The sequence below is a fragment of the Nannobrachium achirus genome, assembly GCF_963921795.1.
Source record: "Nannobrachium achirus genome assembly, chromosome: 21".
NCBI lineage: Eukaryota > Metazoa > Chordata > Actinopteri > Myctophiformes > Myctophidae > Nannobrachium > Nannobrachium achirus.
The window spans coordinates 57840432-57859569 of NC_137828.1; the positions used below are offsets into that span (position 1 = coordinate 57840432).

Genomic DNA, 19138 nt, shown 5'->3' on the forward strand with positions numbered 1-19138 from the left:
GTAAAATCCTTAGTGTTGACTTTACTCTGAGAGCGTGTAACCAAACGGACCCTTAAGGTCAGAGCGCACCAATGCAACTAGTCGCAACTCCTTGCAAAAAAAACTGTTTTAAGGCCATGTCACACCAATGCAACTCCTTGCAACTGCCATTGGGGATAATGGTTGGGAGTATTTGCATGTTGCATGTTGCAAGGAGTTGCGTTGATGCGCTTTGGCCTTTACGTAGGCGCGTACGGTTACCCGCGTACGCGTTCAGAGGCGCAGGAGCTCGACGGAAGCTTAGCTACTTCCTGTGTCCTCTCGCAGCGTTGCCGGCGGAGCGCCGGACGGGCACCTTGGACACGGGGATCCGCGTGCGAGCCGGAGGCGCCACCTGCGCTTCCGTCTTCGGCAGGGGGGTGTCGTCGACGGCGGCCTCCACGACGGAGGAGAGCTCCGACTGGCTCACGGAGTGCGGGGGCGTGGCCTGCCTGACGCTGACGGGGATCTTGGAGTCCCGGGGGAGGCTGGCGCTGCCCTTCATGGAGCGGAAGGACGAGGAGGAGGCGGAGGAAGGCGGGGTGGTGACAGAGGGCGGGCTCAGTTTGCACTCGGTGGACGGGGAGGGGGTGCTGGTCAGGTCGTCCTCCGCCGCTCCGTCCTCCTCCAGGTCGTTGTAGAGGTCGTACAGGTGGTCGCCGGAGCAGCTGTCCCGCGACAGCCTGGCGACCTTCTGACTCCGCTGCGTGCAGCCCCCCTCGTCGGGCGTGGCCGTGGGCGTGGCCGAGGGAGTGTCCCAGTAGCCCTCGTCGCTGAGCGGCTCCTTGTCGCCACCGGGTGGCGATGTGGCGGTGTGGCGGCCGTGCTGCGCGGCGTGAGGCAGCGGGGGCTTCGCCGCACGGCTCCCACCTCCGCCTCCTCCTCCCCCGACTACGGGGATCTTGCTGAGGCCCAGAGCTTTGACCTGGGAGGGCTTCCGCTCGCCGCCGCTCCTCGAGGGGGCCGATCTGTGATGGCTGACGGCGGGCGGGTTGGGGGCGGGGGTCTGGTGGGAGCGGGGGGGCAGAGCGGGGGAGTTGTCCCCCGTGGAGGGCAGCATGTGCCAGAGCCCCTGCATGTCTGCGTCGTCCACGCCTTCCGGGCTGGCCATCTCCTCCCCGCCGCCCATGTAGGCGACCACGCCGCTCCCGGTCGGGTGCGGCTGGGGAGGAGGAGGCTGGGGTGCCCTGGCCCTGGCGGGCAGGGAGGCTGGCGCCGAACTCTGGCCAGCGCCGGTGGTGTAGATCTGGGCGGGCAGAGGGGGTTTGCACGGGGACCCGCGAGACGTGGTGGCGCCAATCGGTCCGCCGCCAGCTCTTTCGCCTCCCCCTGCACCACCGCTGGCTCCTCCCCCTCCGCTGCTGCTGCTGCTGGTGCCGCTGCCGCCGCCGTTGCCCCCCGGCCCCCCCTCCTCGTCCGCGTCCGCCGTGATGTCGCCGCAGCCCGTCAGCGAGTCGAAGCTCTTGAGGGAGGTGACGTCGGTGAAGAGGAGCGAGCAGAGGCGGTCCACGGAGGAGGGCTCCTCCGAGGGGGGGTCACAGGTTGTGCCGCAGCAGCTCTCCGGAGGGGGTGTGGCCGAGGGGGGCGGGCTGTAGCTGGAGACGGAGGTTTTGTTGGCCTTGGAGAGGAGGGGAGGGGCCCCGCGCAGCGGCGAGTCCGTAGGTGTGTATGGGAAGGCGGAGTCCAGCTCGCACGACAGCTCGGTGACGGCGACACGGTGCGGGGGGGCCGCAGCCACGTTGGCGGCACACGACTCCTCCAGCCCTTGGACGCTCGCGTCCGCCTCCGCCTCCGGTATGCTCCCATTATCCTCCTGGGGCTGGTGCGGCGGCGGTTCCAGGGTCAGCGTGATGTCCTTCTCCTCCTGGGGAGGACGGGCGCCGTCCTCGTCCCTGCGGCCCTCCCTCCCCTCCAGCACCGCGGCCGTCGTCTCGCCGTCGGTGGTCTTGTCCTTATTCCGCCTCCACCGGATGCTGCTGAACAGGCCCTTCAGGCCCCGCCCTCTCCTGCCCAGTCCCGCCCCTCCGCTCTCGCTCGCCCTCAGACTCCCCCGGCGGAGCAGAGAGAAGAAGCTCAGCGACTTGCTGAGGGAGCGCACCGTCCCCACCTCCTGGCCTCCCCTGCGGGCCCCGTCCACCCCGTCCGCGCCGTTATTCACCAGGCCGTCGTGCGTCTTGCTCCGGATGAGCTCCACCGACGCCGCGGAGGAGCCGCCGGCCGAGCTGCCGTTCTCGTTGGCGCTGCCGTTGCTGCTGCTGTTGTTGTTGGCTGCTGCCGCCGCAGAGGCCCCTTTGTTCCTGAAGGAGAAGAAGCCGGCCATGCCGGAGCCGGAGCGCCGCTTGCCGAACAGCTTGAAGGCGGCTTTGTTGATCTTCCCGGCGGGCTGGGGGGGGTCGCACGGAGGGGCTGCCGCGGGAGGCTCCGCGCACTCCCACTGCACCTCCATTATGTAGCACTCTATACCGCTCTGTCGCTCCCTCTCTATCCTCTCCCTCTAACATACACACACTCACACTCCCTCTGTCTGTCTCTCTCTCTCTCTCTCTGTCCTTCTGCCTGATGCTCTTTCCCTCCCACACTGATTCGGTCTAACGCCTGCCTGATGGTTTTCTCTCTCTCTCTCTCTCTCTCTCTCTCTCTCTCTCTCTCTCTCGCCCTCCCTCCCTGCCTCTCTCTTCTCTCTCTCTTTCACACACAGCCAGACACGCTGGGTGCTGCTCCTCCTCACTGTATCCATGGTAACTAGGAGAGGGCTAAGCAGCTTTCGTCAGCGTTGGCGGTACGCCAGCAGCACCTCTTCTCCAACGTCCCCCCCATCCACCACCACCCCGACGCACGCACACACACACACACACACACACACACACACACACACACACGCACGCACACACGCACGCACGCACGCACACACACATGCACGCACGTCGCACGCACACATACACACATGGGCACATACACACGCGCACACTTCTCCTTCCCTGTCATGTTTTCCTTCCTCCTTTTAATTGTTCATTTAAGGACTAGGCCTACATTTTCCTCCCATCCAGTTGTATGTGTTTGCGTGCGCACGTGTGTGTGTGTGTGTGTGTGTGTGTGTGTGTGTGTGTGTGTGTGTGTGTGTGTGTGTGAAAACTGATTACCTAATTATGACTGATTATATGTGATGTTTATTTTGTGAATAATGTTTTCTTATATGGCTTATTCTTGCATGGTGCATTCAAATTAGAAAATGATCTGAAATTCTTTTAACAAATAAAAACAAAGCAAACTTGAAATTAGGATGCTTTTGGTAGAATTTTAACCATTATCTTTATTAAGTGAAATATAGATTTAGTTAACTTCACAGTTCGTTGCAAACTTCTGTTTTGACCAATAGTTTACAATGCAGTAACAAAGCATCGAGTTAACTTTTTAAATTAGTCATGTAATTTGGTCCGTGTCTGTATGACAACATAAATAAAATTGTTAATAATATAGAAGAAAAAGAAAAAACAACAACAATAATGAAGATGCCCAAAAAGGATAAAGATGGGAAGGGATTACACTGGACTGGGGTTAGGCACTCGTGCCTTCTACAACACACACACACGCACGCACGCACGCACGCACACACACACACACACACACACACACACACAGAGTTTGGGACAGACGTAGTACGTATAGCATATGGCTGCTGTCCCCCCTCTCCCATATGGGCCCACAGGGCCAGGTGTCTGGGATCTATGATGACCACACATCTAACTGTCATCCTATCATCCTGTGTGTGTGTGTGTGTGTGTGTGTGTGTGTGTGTGTGTGTGTGTGTGTGTGTGTGTGTGTGCGCGTGCGTGCGTGCGTGCCATAGCGTGCGTGTGTGCGTGCGTGCGTGCGTGCGCTGCTCTAAAGAGCGGATGTCAGTCTAGCTCCTTTTATTTCCCCATTAGCTACACTGTTAGCATGTCACTTGGCAACCACTTGTTTCCTCGTGTGCATGCACCAATCTATACCCCGGTAAAACGTCTAAAACTAAATCCTCTGCTTGCTGTCATTTATTCTCCTTTCACTTCATTATTATATGATAATTCAAAAGATGTTTGGGTGAGGCAGGTTTTTACACAGACAATAATAAAGGAAAATGACACACAAAGGCAGTTCAGCAGAGCTAATGCCCTTATTGTCCAGAGGACAATAGAGGGGATGACACCACGCATGGATGTCTCGCGGTGTTAATTCCTCATCCTTGTCTCTCCTAAAAAGCGGGGAATCATCCATTTCTTGTGATTCCCAGCATGTGGGCACGAGGCTCACTGGTTGGCAGTAAATACAGTATATTGCAAGAGGGCCCCCAAAATATTGGTAAAACACTAAGATTTGAATAACAATATAACATTAATATCAAAGATATAATGTAAAGAAATATATATATATGTGTGTGTGTGTGTGTGTGTGTGTGTGTGTGTGTGTGTGTGTGTGTGTGTGTGTGTGTGTGTGTGTGTGTGTGTGTGCATGTGTGTGTGTGTGTGTGTGTGTGTGTATGTCATGGTATTTTCTTTCAGTTAGTTGTCATTGTGATACCGATAAGAACTTATACTCAGGGCTCTATTTTGATTGTCTTAGGGGGCGTTCACACCAGGGTTATTTGGTCCGCTTAAAAGGGACCATGGTCCTCTTTCTCCTTTGGTCCGCTGGTGTGAACGTGCAAAGGGACCATGGTCCCTTTGTTTGGTCCGGACCATGGTCCTCTTGAAAAGGCAGGACTCGGTCCCCTTCCAAACGGACCATGGTCCGGTCCTCTGCTGGTGTGAACAGAGCCGGACTTTATAGAGGACCAAACTTATGTCTGATCAGCCTACTACATTCTGCATTGTGTGTTGTTCATTGAAAAACAATATGGAAAAAATAATAAACGACTACTCGTGAAGCAATTGTAACTTCGGCTACAAGAGACTACACTCATCAATCTTTGTTAACTGCAGTTGTGAAGCTGGATTAATAATTAGTTCTAAAAGCATGAATTTCTTACGGGAATCATTATTGATATGACCCGACCGCTGATATGTCTTCATGACCTGCAGTAGGCTACACGTTAATAATTGTATCATCTCCTCTCCCTGTGAGCAAGCGCTGCGGTGTCTTGTTAGCTACATGGAAACTGCGAGGTTACATGGAAACTGGTGACCCATCGTGTGCGGTGACTCCAGGGGTCGCCCTTCGAACACGGTGATCATTGTTTGTTTTGACACAAATACAGTCACAAATAAAAGTAAGGTCACCATCTTGTGTATAACACAGGAGGAGGAGGCGGCGCGGCGGGCGCGCTGCGCGCACAACCTCCATCCAAACGACCGCAACACAAAATAAAGTCAAACTTGGCTTTTCTTTCGAGGCATTAGGATTTTCGCTCTCTTTTCGCTCTCTCGCTGTTCCCTGAGGACGGGCGTGCACGAGTCAAACTCTTCACGTTGTTGCTGGGACGGCAGTATGTCCATGTCATCGGGTGCGGTGCACAAAAATAACGGATTTAAAAGCTTACAACACTGTCCGAGTGTCTGATGCACGGCTGTTATGTTTCATGGCTAAATGAGGAGAGATGTGGGTTAGCATCCCGTTACATTAATATGTTCTTTTTAAGCATGCGCCACCGCATATAAAGTTATGGCTCATACGCATATATATTCAACATTTGGGATTATACATTATTTTATTGTTTTTATTTAGGTTATTTATTCATTTAGCTTCACATTTCCAACCTGATAAGGATAGGAAATATTATTACGGACCCGTTGCTTCACTTGCTTGTAAAGAAAGAAAGAGACAGACAGAGAGAGATTTGATGTGGAAACGGGGATGCTTATATTATGTTCTCGCGTTCTTGCGCTATTTATTGTTAAATGAATCAAGGAGAAGGCTTTATACAGGCTATGTTTTGAGAGAGAGAGAGAGAGAGATAGAGAGAGAAAGAGAGAGAGATTCCTCCACCCATCCATCGCTAATTACTGCCTGAAATGCGGGTTTCGCTTCTTTTAAAAAAAGAGATATAGGAAGCGGCTGTGATTAATAACACAAAATTAATTGGAATAGGCAGTGAAGTAATTTTCCATAGGAATAGCCTATTCTGTCAATAGATCAACAGCCGCCTGTATGACCACGTGTCAGTTGTTTACATATTTGGTTCTTTTAACAAAAGTCCCGTGTGAACGCTAACCGGACCAAATTCAAAATGCAACAATGTAAACATTTGGTCCCTGATCCGGACCTTTTAAGCGGACTTTGGGTGAGAACGTGCCCTTAAGTACCAGCTCTTATGACTTAACTTAAAAGCCTGTCTATACTGTCTCCGACCACCAAACTTTTCGTCAGAAAGGTCTGGTTCGACTACAATATGACATCACTCGCATCTTCTGAAAAGCATTACCCCGAATTAGAGTTTGGATAGCTGCATGTCAGAAAGTCGGAACTCTCCAACGAAAAGTTTGGTGGTCGGAGATAGTATGGAAAGGCCTTTAAGTTAAGGCATAAGAGCTGGTACTTAAGACAATCAAAACACAGCCCATAGTGTTATGAGCATACTCAAGTTCTCCTGGAATCTGTTTGATAGGTGCTATATGTATGGGTCAGTGACGTGACGCCCCAAAAAATGTGTTTTTAAAAAAACTTTAAATTGCAGGCATAAAAGTTATTTACTTTTGTTCTACTCACTCTCAACCTTATGGAAATACATTTTGTTTTTAGATATTTTATTGGAATCAGACTTTATTCAGCAGTTTGTTGTACTTGTGCCTAAAATCGTCATATGGTGTGACATGAAAATAATTGTTCATAAAATGAAAATGGAGTACATCTTTCTTAAGTTACTCACTTTATCAAAGTCCTTTATCATAACTAACCAGTGATCCACTATAGTTTTTTGAAAATTAATTATATCTGTATGTTTTTTTCATAATCGACACTCTGTGTGAGGCCCATGTTCATGATCTTACAACATATTTTAAATGTATTCTGTCAAAACTTTCTCTAAAATTACACAAATATTTGTGACTCTTCCTGATAATATTCTCTATGTAATGCATAAACATTTTTTTGGTTTAATCATTAATAAAGGTATGATTTTTCACTATTTGGAATGTCACACCAAATGATTTAGTGTCACACCGTATGATCATATCTTCATGTGTCAAAGCAAACTGTGTTTAACCTACCTATTAGTGAGTACTGAACTTTACTGATTGATTAAACAATTACCCAGGATAACATGGCCTTAATATTTCTGAACAGGATATTATTGTAGGGCTTTAACATGGGATAAGAAAGAATTGTAGTAGTAGATGGATGATGAGGATGTGCACAGGAATGCTACACACACCTAAGTCTTCTGCCGGCCCACGGCAGAAGGATCCTAAAGAGACAATAAGGCGCATAGCCACACTTGGAGCCAAGGCAACATTTTATTAACACCAATTAGTGGAAACAGAACTCAGCATTCAGGTAAATTGCTTTTTTCCGAAGTCTCCTGAACTTGAACACAGCATTTTGTGTTGAACAAATGTAATTAGGAATCATGACATTACACCACATCTCCACAACTCCAAAAATAGCTGATCTACAAGCTCTCGCAGCACAACGTGTTGAGAGCTTGTAGATCAGCTATTTTCGCTAGTTTTGTCTCGGGTCCTACCTTAACACTGTCCACTGTCCAGTCCAGTGAGTGAAAGTACAAAAGTATTAGATCAGATTAGATTATACATTTAGACTGTATTGTACATCAGCCAGTCGTATTTGGTGAGGGTAGCAAACCGGCTGCCTTGTTGTGGTTCTGCTATGCCACAGACAACCTCCTGCTCTTCTTAGAAAATGCAGTCTCGCCCCTTTGGCTCCTCTCTCCTTGCTGGGTCATTGTTTAGTTTCTCCCTGTACTTTCTCGTTCTCTCAGCACTTGTCATTTTCCAGCTGACAAAAGAAAATGGAATGTATAGTTTAAGACAAAGAGAAAATATTGTTTAGATTGAAACAATATGTTAAGGTTTCTGTGAAGGGGTTTCTGCTCTGTCTGATGAATTTGAAGTATCACTGAATGAAGCTAAATTACATTTTATGTAAAAATGTTTAAAACAAATGTTTAAATGTACAAAAGAAACATGGAACTTTGTTATTTATTGTTATATCTGTAGTTAAATACAGTATAAATCATATGGTGTGACAATCAAGTCATATGGCGTGACAAGCAGACATGTCACACCATATGATTAAGTGTCACACCATATTACTGTTTTCTCCATTTAGGTTTACCTTGAGGCTACTATGTACACATTAGCATGCTAACAGCATGCTAGCTATAACAAAGCAGCCTAGATCTACATGGAAATATGACCAAAACTTCAAATAACTTAAGCTTTTTTTAAAGAAAAGGTGTCACACCAAAAGACATCCAGAATGGTGAGTTTGTCAACGTTTCAACAAGATGGCATTTCATGAAAATGTTAAAATCATAACTCACCTCAGACACCTGTCTTGCAGTTGTGCTGGGAGTGCTGAATAGCCTTACAGAAGAAGGACCTCTCTAGCCAATAGGTGTCCAAATAATTGCCTGTTTAATTTTTCCAAACTAGTGTCACACCAAATGATTTTGGGTTGGGGGACAAAATGTTTTTGATCAGAAATGACTGAAAACATTATGCTTTGACTTTGAAAAGATATAGGCTCAAAATAGACATTTTTTTTAGCCTAAATTCATTTTCAAATGATTTTTAGCAATTCTTTTTCTTAGTTTTATTCAAGTTCCCACTTTGAGAAACAAGGTCAGGACAGTCACACCATATGAGTTTTGCCATGTTTGGTTGAAGATTCTGAAGAAATGAGGAATGAAATGTTTTAATCTTGAGTAAGTTCACATAAAGCTTAATGTCCTGCACAATATTCAGAAGGTTTTTGACAAATATATTTTTTATTTATACATGTTTGACACCGAGGACAGCGAAAACGTTACGTCACGTCACCCACCCGTATGCAGAATTGTCGTGGTCACTATTCTCATGTTTGTTATTACTTATATTTGTTCGACCACATTTCTTAAGAATGTTGTTTAGACATGCTAGGAGTAGGTTCATGCCTCTTCGAGGCAATACAATGCTCCTTCTGCACTCAAGTTATGTGGCTATTTTTTTTACCATAGTTGTTTGCTAGAGTCCGTGCTTATACTCTGCTTATTCCGATCTCACGCTTGTAAGTCGCTCTGGATAAGAGCATCTGCTAAATGCCTATAACTGTCATGCTGATCCACCACCCTGTGGGTCTATTATTCTACACCCTCCCAACCCCCTGTGTGAGTTTCCCTGATCCCCCCCCCCCCCCCCACACATACACATTTCCTCTCCCTCCACTCTCTTGGCTGTGGGCACAGGCTCCCTTCTTCCACCCCATTGATGTCAAACAATGTCTGCATTCATCTGCCTGGGGCAACACCAACACGCACACACACAACACGCACGGCCGCCAGCACACACACACACACACACACGCACGCACACGCACACACACGCACACACACACACACACACGCGCACGCGCACACACACACACACACACACACACACACACACACACACACACACACGCACAAATGCACCCAGCACATTTTGAGGGCTTCCCCGGAGCAGAGCGCTGGAGCATATCTCCTTCTGCTCTCCCAAACCAAGCTAGCGAGTCTGGCAGCCCTGTTAGTCAGACCAAGCAGTCAGTTAGTCAGTCAGTCACCTATGTCGGTACCCCGCCAGCCAGCCAGCCAGCCAGCCAGGCTAGGTGGTCTAGCTCCATTGGCTGGACTTGAACCTGACACTCAGCGGCAGATGGCCGGTGGATGTGGATGGGTGGGGGTATATTATGTGATATGACAGCAACACACACTAGGGCTTTGGGTGATTAAGGAATTGCTTGCCTTGGGCTAATATACACACATTAACAATTGAGGAAGTGTCTTTTTGCCTTGTCATTTAAAGGTGATTTTCTTTTGTTGAAAGAGCGCCACGCCGCCACCCATCTATTCACGTCTTAAGTAAACAGAAAAGATATTTTTTTCAGGTCTGGAAATAAGCAGACAAAATAGGTAGGCCTGGATCACTATCAAATCGAAGCTGTTGAATTCATAATATCCGCTGATTGGATGAAATTGGCAACCCACCTGAAAATATATTTTGTCTACTAAAGAGCCAAACAGACAGGATACCCCCCTTACTGATCAAAGGCTGAAGGGGCCTATTTGAAACGTAAAAGTTTGAAACCCAATGTACAAAGATATTCCTCAAGACCCATCACTTACTGTATAGGCACCAACTGTGGACACAACATCAATAAACTGAATGGAAGACCTCATATTTGCAAGGTGAAATTGTTTATTTTCATTGTACGTGTGTTTTTGGCCATTCATCTCTTTGTACTTTGTCAGTACAGACACCTGTGTATGTGTGTGTGCATGTGATTGTCTATCGCCACTTATGATCATGAACGCACGCGCACACGCACACGCACACGCACACCGCTCTGCTTCGCTCCCCTTCTGTCGTGCGAGGGTTCCTATTTCAGCCCCCCTGGGTGAAGCTCAGCAGTAAATGGGACAGTTAGAGGACATTGTCAAGATGACATTTTCTTTCTCTCCCCTCTCTGCATGCTGTGCTCTAGTGTGTGTGTGTGTGTGTGTGTGTGTGTGTGTGTGTGTGTGTGTGTGTGTGTGTGTGTGTGTGTGTGTGTGTGTGTGTGTGTGTGTGTGTGTGTGTGACTGACCAAGACACATGCTTCCCACAGATCATGACCACACAAGGAGAGTTTGAAAACATGACCAATGATAAAATAAAAAAATAAAAAACTCCCATATCTGCTGGGTGAAATACAACAATGTGCAAAAACAGCAGGAAGATTTGTGAGCTGCTGTGATAGGAGAAGGATATCAAATGGAACGCAACCACCTTAAAGACTGCTAATCATTGTGTATATATCCCTGCACTGTCTGCATTGAGTAATCTCCATACATGACATACATGAAAACTGTTTCACTCCCTTCAATTGAACATGTTTTATTTTGATTGTATTGTACTGTGTAGACGTCTGCTTTGGCAATGTAAACGTATGTTTTCTCATACCAATAAAGCCCTTTGAATTGAATTGTGTGTGTGTGTGTGTGTGTGTGTGTGTGTGTGTGTGTGTGTGTGTGTGTGTGTGTGTGCGTGCGTGCGTGCGTGCGTGCGTGTGTGTGGGTGTGTGTGCGCGTGCGTGCGTGCGCCGTGCGTGCATCATGTGCGTGTGTCCTTTGCTGCAAGCTCGCACTTAGCTGTTAAGCGTGCTTATAAACACTGCAGCCTCAGTGCAAGAACAAACATGTGTGTGTGTGTGTGTGTGTGTGTGTGTGTGTGTGTGTGTGTGTGTGTGCGTGCGTGCGCGTGCGTGTGCGTGTGCGTGTGCGTGTGCGCGTGTGCGCGTGCGCGTGCGCGTGCGCGTGCGTGTGTCTGCGTGCGTGCGTGCGTGCGTGCGTGCGTGCGTGTGTGTGTGTGTGTGTGTGTGTGTGTGTGTGTGTGTGTGTGTGTGTGTGTGTGTGCGTGCGTGTGTGTGTGCGTGCGGGTGAGTCAGTGCGTGAGTGATAGAGAGATAATTGACCAGTGCTTCCACGTCAATGAGTCAGTCCTTTTAGGTGCTGAGAGCAGAATTGGCACTGATGGATGGATGGATGGATGGATGGATGGATGGATGGATGGATGGATGGATGGATGGATGGTTCCATTGATGGACGGACGGACGGACGGACGGACGGACGGACGGACGGACAGACAGACAGACAGGCAAGTGAGTACAGCATGTACTGTATGCATCAATCAATAACTTCACTCTTCATCAACACCCATTATGAGGATTCAATGTTTGGAACTATATTTAGTAGGCCTGTTTGGATTATATATACTGTTGTCCCAGGGGTAAACATTAGCAGATCTGTTGTGGTCATTCAGGGCTGTGTTTCAGGTAATATTAGTGTCCACTCATTTTGTATGTTTGTGGCAAAAAAGAAATTCCACCACAAGCCAGCATGGCGATCACCCCTGCTTTGCCCGATGGCAAGTGTTCTTGTTCTTGTTGTCATCTTGTTGAGGACGAATTCAGTATCAACTGTAAGGTGGTTTTAGCAATACTGTACATAATTGAATATTGAATTAAACAATTGGCCGTCTGGAGTGAACAGAGATGATGCAACCCTGTCCATGTCAGTGGCTCTGCACACTGTCTGTCACTTGCAGGCTGTCCAGTGTTCACTCTTCCAATGCATAGACATGAATGGTTACCAGCAGTTATCTGTGAGCTGACAGGAAGTCTTCATAAGAGATTTAACCACATCTCTATACTCACTTTGTTGACCAGAATCCTCCAGGGGTCTATACTAGGCCTCCTCCTTTTCCCCCTCTCACCAAATACAGTTAGCCATTTCAGCAGACGCTCTTATCCAGTGTGACTTGCAAGTGCGAGATCAGAATAAGCAGACTAAGCATGAACTCTAGTCAATAAACAACAAAAGGTAAGGGCCTACTTGTATAAGTAGAGTGCAGACGAGAGAACAATCTGTTGTTATGCCAATTCATTCCTCCCCATACACATTAAAGGTTAGACTGGCCAGCCAGCCTCATACTGTGCTTCTCGTTACTTCCCACAATATAAGTCTGGACTTTGGGCTATAGGCAGCTTGAAAAGTGGGCGGGAGTACTTGCCTTGACAGACAGACTCTTCTGTTTTTTTTTGCACATGCATGCCATAAATTCCATAGGGATAGATCACACATGACATTTATGACATCATCAACTTGCGACAGGCATTCCCCCTATTGAGTGAAAGATTAGCCATTTCTAGTAGAAATAAAATATTTAAGGTGTTTTTAATTTTACATTGTAGTTATAGAGGACAGGCATATTTGTCGTATTAGCCAGGGATCCTTTTAAAGGGATATTTCACTTTAAAAAGTGGTCATTTTATCGTCTACTCAGGCTTTTGGGAGCATCCAGGACAATTTGTTAAGTTGCTTGATTCAGTATACGCCACCTTCCAATACATATACCATTGTAACTTCAAACTACATTTTAACCATGATAGATTCATCAAAAACACCCGTCCTTGGTTCTGGTGATTCATACTACCCTCTGGATATGTGAGCTGGCCGTGCTTTTTTAAAAACTTTTTTCATTTATTTTTAATAGCCTAATTCTTTTGGAAAAAATATAATAAAAAAAAGTAATTGAAATTATAACACGTCACATACTGTAGATCATACATGGGCAACTGGCGGCCCGGGGGCCACATGCGGCCCTCACCTTCACTTAATGCGCCCGCTGCATGGTTAATACCGGAATACTGATATATTATAGTAGCTTAATGACTAATATAGTAGTATTCAAATGTAATTTCTTTATGTCCAATGTAGGTATTTGTATTTAGGTTCATAGAGTCAACATGAATATATAACTAAATACATGTGTTTGAAATTAAATCAAAATGTTACATTTCAGGATTCCAATTAAAAAATAACAAAAAATTATTCAGGATTCCAATTCAAAAGAAGCGATGCGTTTTGAGCTTGTATATCTGCTATTTTTGCTTCTTTTGTATGAGATACTAGAATGACAAAGTAGGAAGTAGCGATATGCAATGTGACCCTCTGGAGTAAAGGTGGAAATATAGTGGCCCTCGCCATCATCAAAGTGCCCACCCCTGCTGTAGATGGATGGGTATCGATTTGCGATTAAATCAGATTAATCTGCAAAAACTATTGGTTGGGATAAAAAGGCTTGAAATAACTGAATTTGAGGTTAAATGTGAACACTAGGAGCGGCAATTGCCTGATGACCCAAATGACGCCCCTGCCTAACTGAGGTGCAGTCAGAACACTAGGACACTAAAAGCACACAAAGAGATGATGTTTATAGTCAGTCAGTACGTGTAGTGATGATATGTACCATAACACACTAATCCACCAGCAGGACGCCTTTAATCCTGCACAGTTCCACCAAGGCCATGTGGCAGCCACTGCAGACATTCACAACCTGTGCACCCTAAATCAACATTTATATTTAGTTTATAAAATAAGTTAGCTATGTTTATTCATTTTTGTTTAAAACAAAGAAGCCAAAAAGGTAACACAAATGAACAAAATAGAATGATAACCCATAGACCATGGGTCTTCAACATGGGGTCCGGGACCCATAGGGTAGATCTGTTATTTTTGGTTTAAAGGGGAAAAAATCACACCCGTGTGAACTGAGCGGTGGTTTACCCACCTCATAGATCATGTGTACCGATTTTTGTGACATTTGAAGAAAATATGTAGGAAAAGGAGCAAAAAGTGTGTTTTGGAGAAAATTCAAGATGGCGGAAAATCTATCCTGGCGCAAATGGGCGTGGCCTATATGGGGAGATGCGTCTTGACCCAAGGAATCCAGGGAAAAAAGAATTTTAATTCTCCGATCTACGGTTCAAGAGTTACGGGGCAAAACGTAAAGTGGGCCGTTATAGCGCCACCATGAGGCCGAGTGATGTAATTATTTTTCGATTCATTCTTAAAATCATTATGAATCTCCTCTCCGAGGTTTGAAACTGTAGCTCCTATGGTTTACGAGAGAAAAATACTTGAAAGTGATTTCTTGCAGTGTCCCATTATAAGTCAATGGGGACAATTAAGCGTTGTTTTTTGCCGATTACGTCGGCATGGTAAGGCGGATCGGAACGAAAGGTAATAGCACACCATTCCCGAGCCGCACATTTTTATGTATATATTGCGCGAGTGGCGTAAATGGTGCGGCACTAGTTACGCGCCGAAGTTTAGGCTACATACAGACACGGACGGAGACAGACCCACACACACGGCCACGTATAGGAGCGTTGTGACCACCGCTCAAAAATCAGACTCTCTAGGCCTCTACAGAGCCAAAGGTCACTTTTACTAAGTATTGAGGCTTTAAGAAAAAAAAAAAAAAGTAATATGCAAACTAAAAACAATGTGAATTTACCCAACACTGATAGTGCTGTCAAACAAGTCTATGAAGCTATCTATGAAATCCCCTGAAGACCCCTGTAGACTGTATAACACTGTAACACTGTAGACCAGGGGTCTTCAGGGGGTCCGGGACCCCTAGGGGGTCCTCAGAGTTACTACAGGGGGTCCTCCAAATCTTTGAGTGAAAGGAACTTGGTTTTTCCCCCTTTTTTATATTAACCCCTTGAACCCTAGCGTCCATAATCTGAGAACTTTAGCCAAAAATAGCAGATCAACAAGCTCACACAACGCCTCGTGCTGCAAGGCGTTGTGAGCTTGTAGATCGGCTATTTTCGGCAAAGAGGTTTGGTGTAGAGGGGAAAAAGAGCAGACTAAGTACAGAGTGAATGGTCAAGTTTATTAAGTAATAACGGTTCAAGTGGTTAAATATCTGAGAACACAAATTGACATGATTCCAAAATACACGATGATTGTGCTGTCAAACAATGAAACTATATGGAATCTATGAAAGGTTTGTGGGGGTCCGTGCTTCATCTCTCTGACTCTCTCAACTAAGGGGTCCTTGGCCTGAAAACGTTGAAGAACCCTGCTGTAGACTGTATAACACACAACAAGTGTGTATGGTATCGTGACGCCCACAAGCCCTGAAAACTAAACTCCAAACAGCCCAAAATAAACTAATTAGGGTCCTGCTTAACCTTCCCTATCAGACTCACCTCACCGCTACTCACCAGTTAAGAGTGGGGTGGCTCAGAGTAGATGACAGAGTACAGCAACTTGCAATGGGCCTGGTGTACAAGATACACTACACCACTATGATACCCAAGTACCTGTCAAAATACTTTATAAACATTAAGGATGTCCATAATTACAACACCAGAGGCAGCGCCACAGATCACTTTCAACCCAGAGTCAAAACCAACAAAGGGTCAAACACTTTTTTCTGCTATACCACCAAAATGTGGAAAGCCTTACCGAAGGCCATAATGGAGTGTGGATCACTAGCATCCTTTAAAATTGCCCTGAAAAACCACTTTCAGGCAGCAGCCGTTCGCAACTGGTAAAAAAACTAACCTAGCCCAACCCTACCCTCCCCTGCCCCTTCTTTACTTACTAACCTCGCCTACCAGGCTTTCTCCCGGGAGAGAGCCTGGTGCTCGTTCACAACAGACCGTTTGGTTTCCGCCTAAAGCGCGGAAACCACTAGAAGAAGCGGCGTCGCTTTGATTTGGTTACCACCGTTTGTTTCCCCAATCCCTATTAAAATGCTCGAGTAGCCTAGTGTGGTTTTGCCGGTCGCTAAAAGTTGGACTAAAACATGCATATACCAAACTAATTTTTCAAAAGCAAAACTACTCCGCATCGAGGAGTTTATTAGGTAGGCCATAAAAGTATGTCCTTGAGCGCAGGGGAATTATTTTGGGTTAAAACTGTTTCCGGTGGATAGTTCCGGCCAAATTGTAGTCCTTGAGTACTACAACATGACGTTTTGTGGTTTCCGCTCCAGACCGGTTACAAACCCGAAAAGTGAAGTGATCCCAGACTATATACATACTTACTTACTTACTGTTTAGACTCTTTTTTTTGTTCTCTCTTTTTTCTTTTCTTTACATATCTACTGCATAGTACTGTGTTCTATTCGTCTGTCATTCAATGTTATATGAGATACTTAAATGGTTTCCTGTGGAAATAAACTTAGTCTTTTCATGGATCTCCTTTTAGTAGACCTTGTACCAGTGAACTGTACCGTCATGAAACTGTACCTTTTCCTATGCAAACTTCTAATTAAGTCTTCAATCAATCAAACAACTCACAATGATACGTTAGTGCCCCCTGGTGGCCGTTACACAACAATGCTGTTCTGTGAAACATGCCTTTGCATGGAGTTTCAAATTGTCCTCCCCTCTAGGCCTCTACTATTTCAACCCAGTCTCCAGACAAAAACCTAAGTCTGGAGACTGGGTTGTTTTATTAGTGTAACGTGGACCAGAAATGCATATATGCATAGGATAACATCAATTACCAAAGCAGGAAAACAATAAAAAAATCACACTCGTGTGAACTGAGCGGTGGAGGCTGCGTGCGTGCGTGCGCGTGTATGTGTGTGTGTGTGTGTGTGTGTGTGTGTGTGTGTGTGTGTGTGTGTGTGTGTGTGAGTGCCTGGCCTGAACAACAGCGCCCCTCCCTTAAATTGTGTGGTCAGAAAAGGTATTGCAGGCTACATACAGACTCAGGCTACACACACACACACACACACACACACACACACACACACGGATACACACATGGCCACGGCGCCCACGCTATGGAGAAGGTGTGACCACCGCTCAAAAAAAACATATAGGTCTATAAGGTTATAATAGAGGTTACGTCTACGGAGGACCATCAAACTCTTATGTTGAAGCCCAGTGAACTTGACGGTGTTGTTCCGATGGGACGACGGCGGCTATGTTCCGTGAACAAATTTAGTGTCAGCAAATATAAGACTTCCGGTGGCGATCTCTTCAGAATAAGAGTACCCCGGGCCCTAACGTAATTGAAAAACGAATAATTTGTATATGATATACACATAAAAAATATAGATTAACCATTTAATTAAAGCTATACAACGAAAATAATGATTCTGTGTAAAAATAAAGTTTTAATTACTTTTTTTTTTTACATCTAATAGATAAATGCCGTTCACTGAAGTGCATAGCCTTTACAAATTGGACACTGGACAGTAGACGGCTCGCTGCGTCGGCACTTTGAACACACGCACGCGTTCGGGGAGACCTCCTCTACCACACCACACTCTCCGCTAAGCGGGAGAGGTGTAAAATAAAAATTTGATGGCTTTCCAGTGCAGCCACCCGCTCAAAAAAGTGACATTTTCAGACATTTTCAAACTCTAGTTGGCGCTGGAGAGCAGACGGCTCACTGCGTCGGCACTTTGAACACACGCACGCGTTCGGGGAGACCTCCTCTACCACACCACACTCTCCGCTAAGCGGGAGAGGTGTAAAATAAAAATTTGATGGCCTTCCAGTGCAGCCACCCGCTCAAAAAAGTGACATTTTCAGACATTTTCAAACTCTAGTTGGCGCTGGAGAGCAGACGGCTCACTGCGTCGGCACTTTGAACACACACACGCGTTCGGGGAGACCTCCTCTACCACACCACACTCTCCGCTAAGCGGGAGAGGTGTAAAATAAAAATTTGATGGCCTTCCAGTGTGGCTAGACATAGAAAAAGTACCATTTTCAGACTCCCACCTTTAAACCAATCCCAGTGACTTTGATTGCTGGCAGGGCTGAGCATCGATCAAAATGTAAATACCATAATTTAACTATTTCACTGCAGATTAGATTATCATCCCTAACCCTTAAATTCAACAAATTCTTGGACTAAAATTGAGTTTTACTTGATGGCCTTCCTGCCCTGGCATTTGGCCTTAGTGCCCTTAAACAATGGACAACACCAAAGGCCAAGTGTCCTTGCCCCTAAAACTTTGAAGCTTTGAAGTTGCACATGGCAGATACCTAGGTTTGAAGTGAACATAAATTCCACTTTGACTGTAACTTTAATTCAAAACAACCGTGGAAAATTTCAAATGTGTATGAATGTGGGAAATGTGTTGTGTGTGATCTATCTAAGAGCCAGTGTGTGCACGGCTTTGCTCGGGAGCTTGTAGATCTGCTTTTTCCACTATTTTGGAAAACGTTATATTACATTTTACAAAATCCTTCAAAAGAATAATCATAACACGTTATAAAGCATTCTATGATATATAAGACATATGACATGAATAAATGCATTGTGATACACATACTAACACTGTATAATTACAGACATTATAATCATATTAAGGTAACCGGTAAAGTAGCCGGAAAGAAACTTGCAGATATTTTAATTCTTGTATTTGTTTTACTGAAACCGTTTGCACCGTTATAAAGTATTGGCATTAAAATGTACTACTGTAGTATCAAAAATAAAATTACTCATTGTGCAGAATGTCCCATTTCAAGTTTTCAAATGCATAAATAAATATCTTTTGAAAATAGAAGATCTACAAGCTCACATGTGCATAATGCAAATGTATTAAACTGTATGTGGATATAGGAGGTTTATTGTATTATTTCTACA

The 19138-nt window shown here is 45.8% G+C and overlaps 1 protein-coding gene across 1 annotated transcript; it reads right to left on the minus strand.

The window, feature by feature from the left end:
* Positions 1 to 283: 283 nt before the first annotated feature.
* On the minus strand, positions 284 to 2464 carry LOC308307195 (APC membrane recruitment protein 2-like; the record flags this gene model as incomplete). Its single annotated transcript, XM_080752366.1, has 1 exon — positions 284 to 2464. One exon carries the CDS (start codon positions 2462 to 2464, stop codon positions 284 to 286), a length of 2181 nt encoding a protein of 726 aa, XP_080608492.1.
* Between the last annotated feature and the right edge of the window lie 16674 nt (positions 2465 to 19138).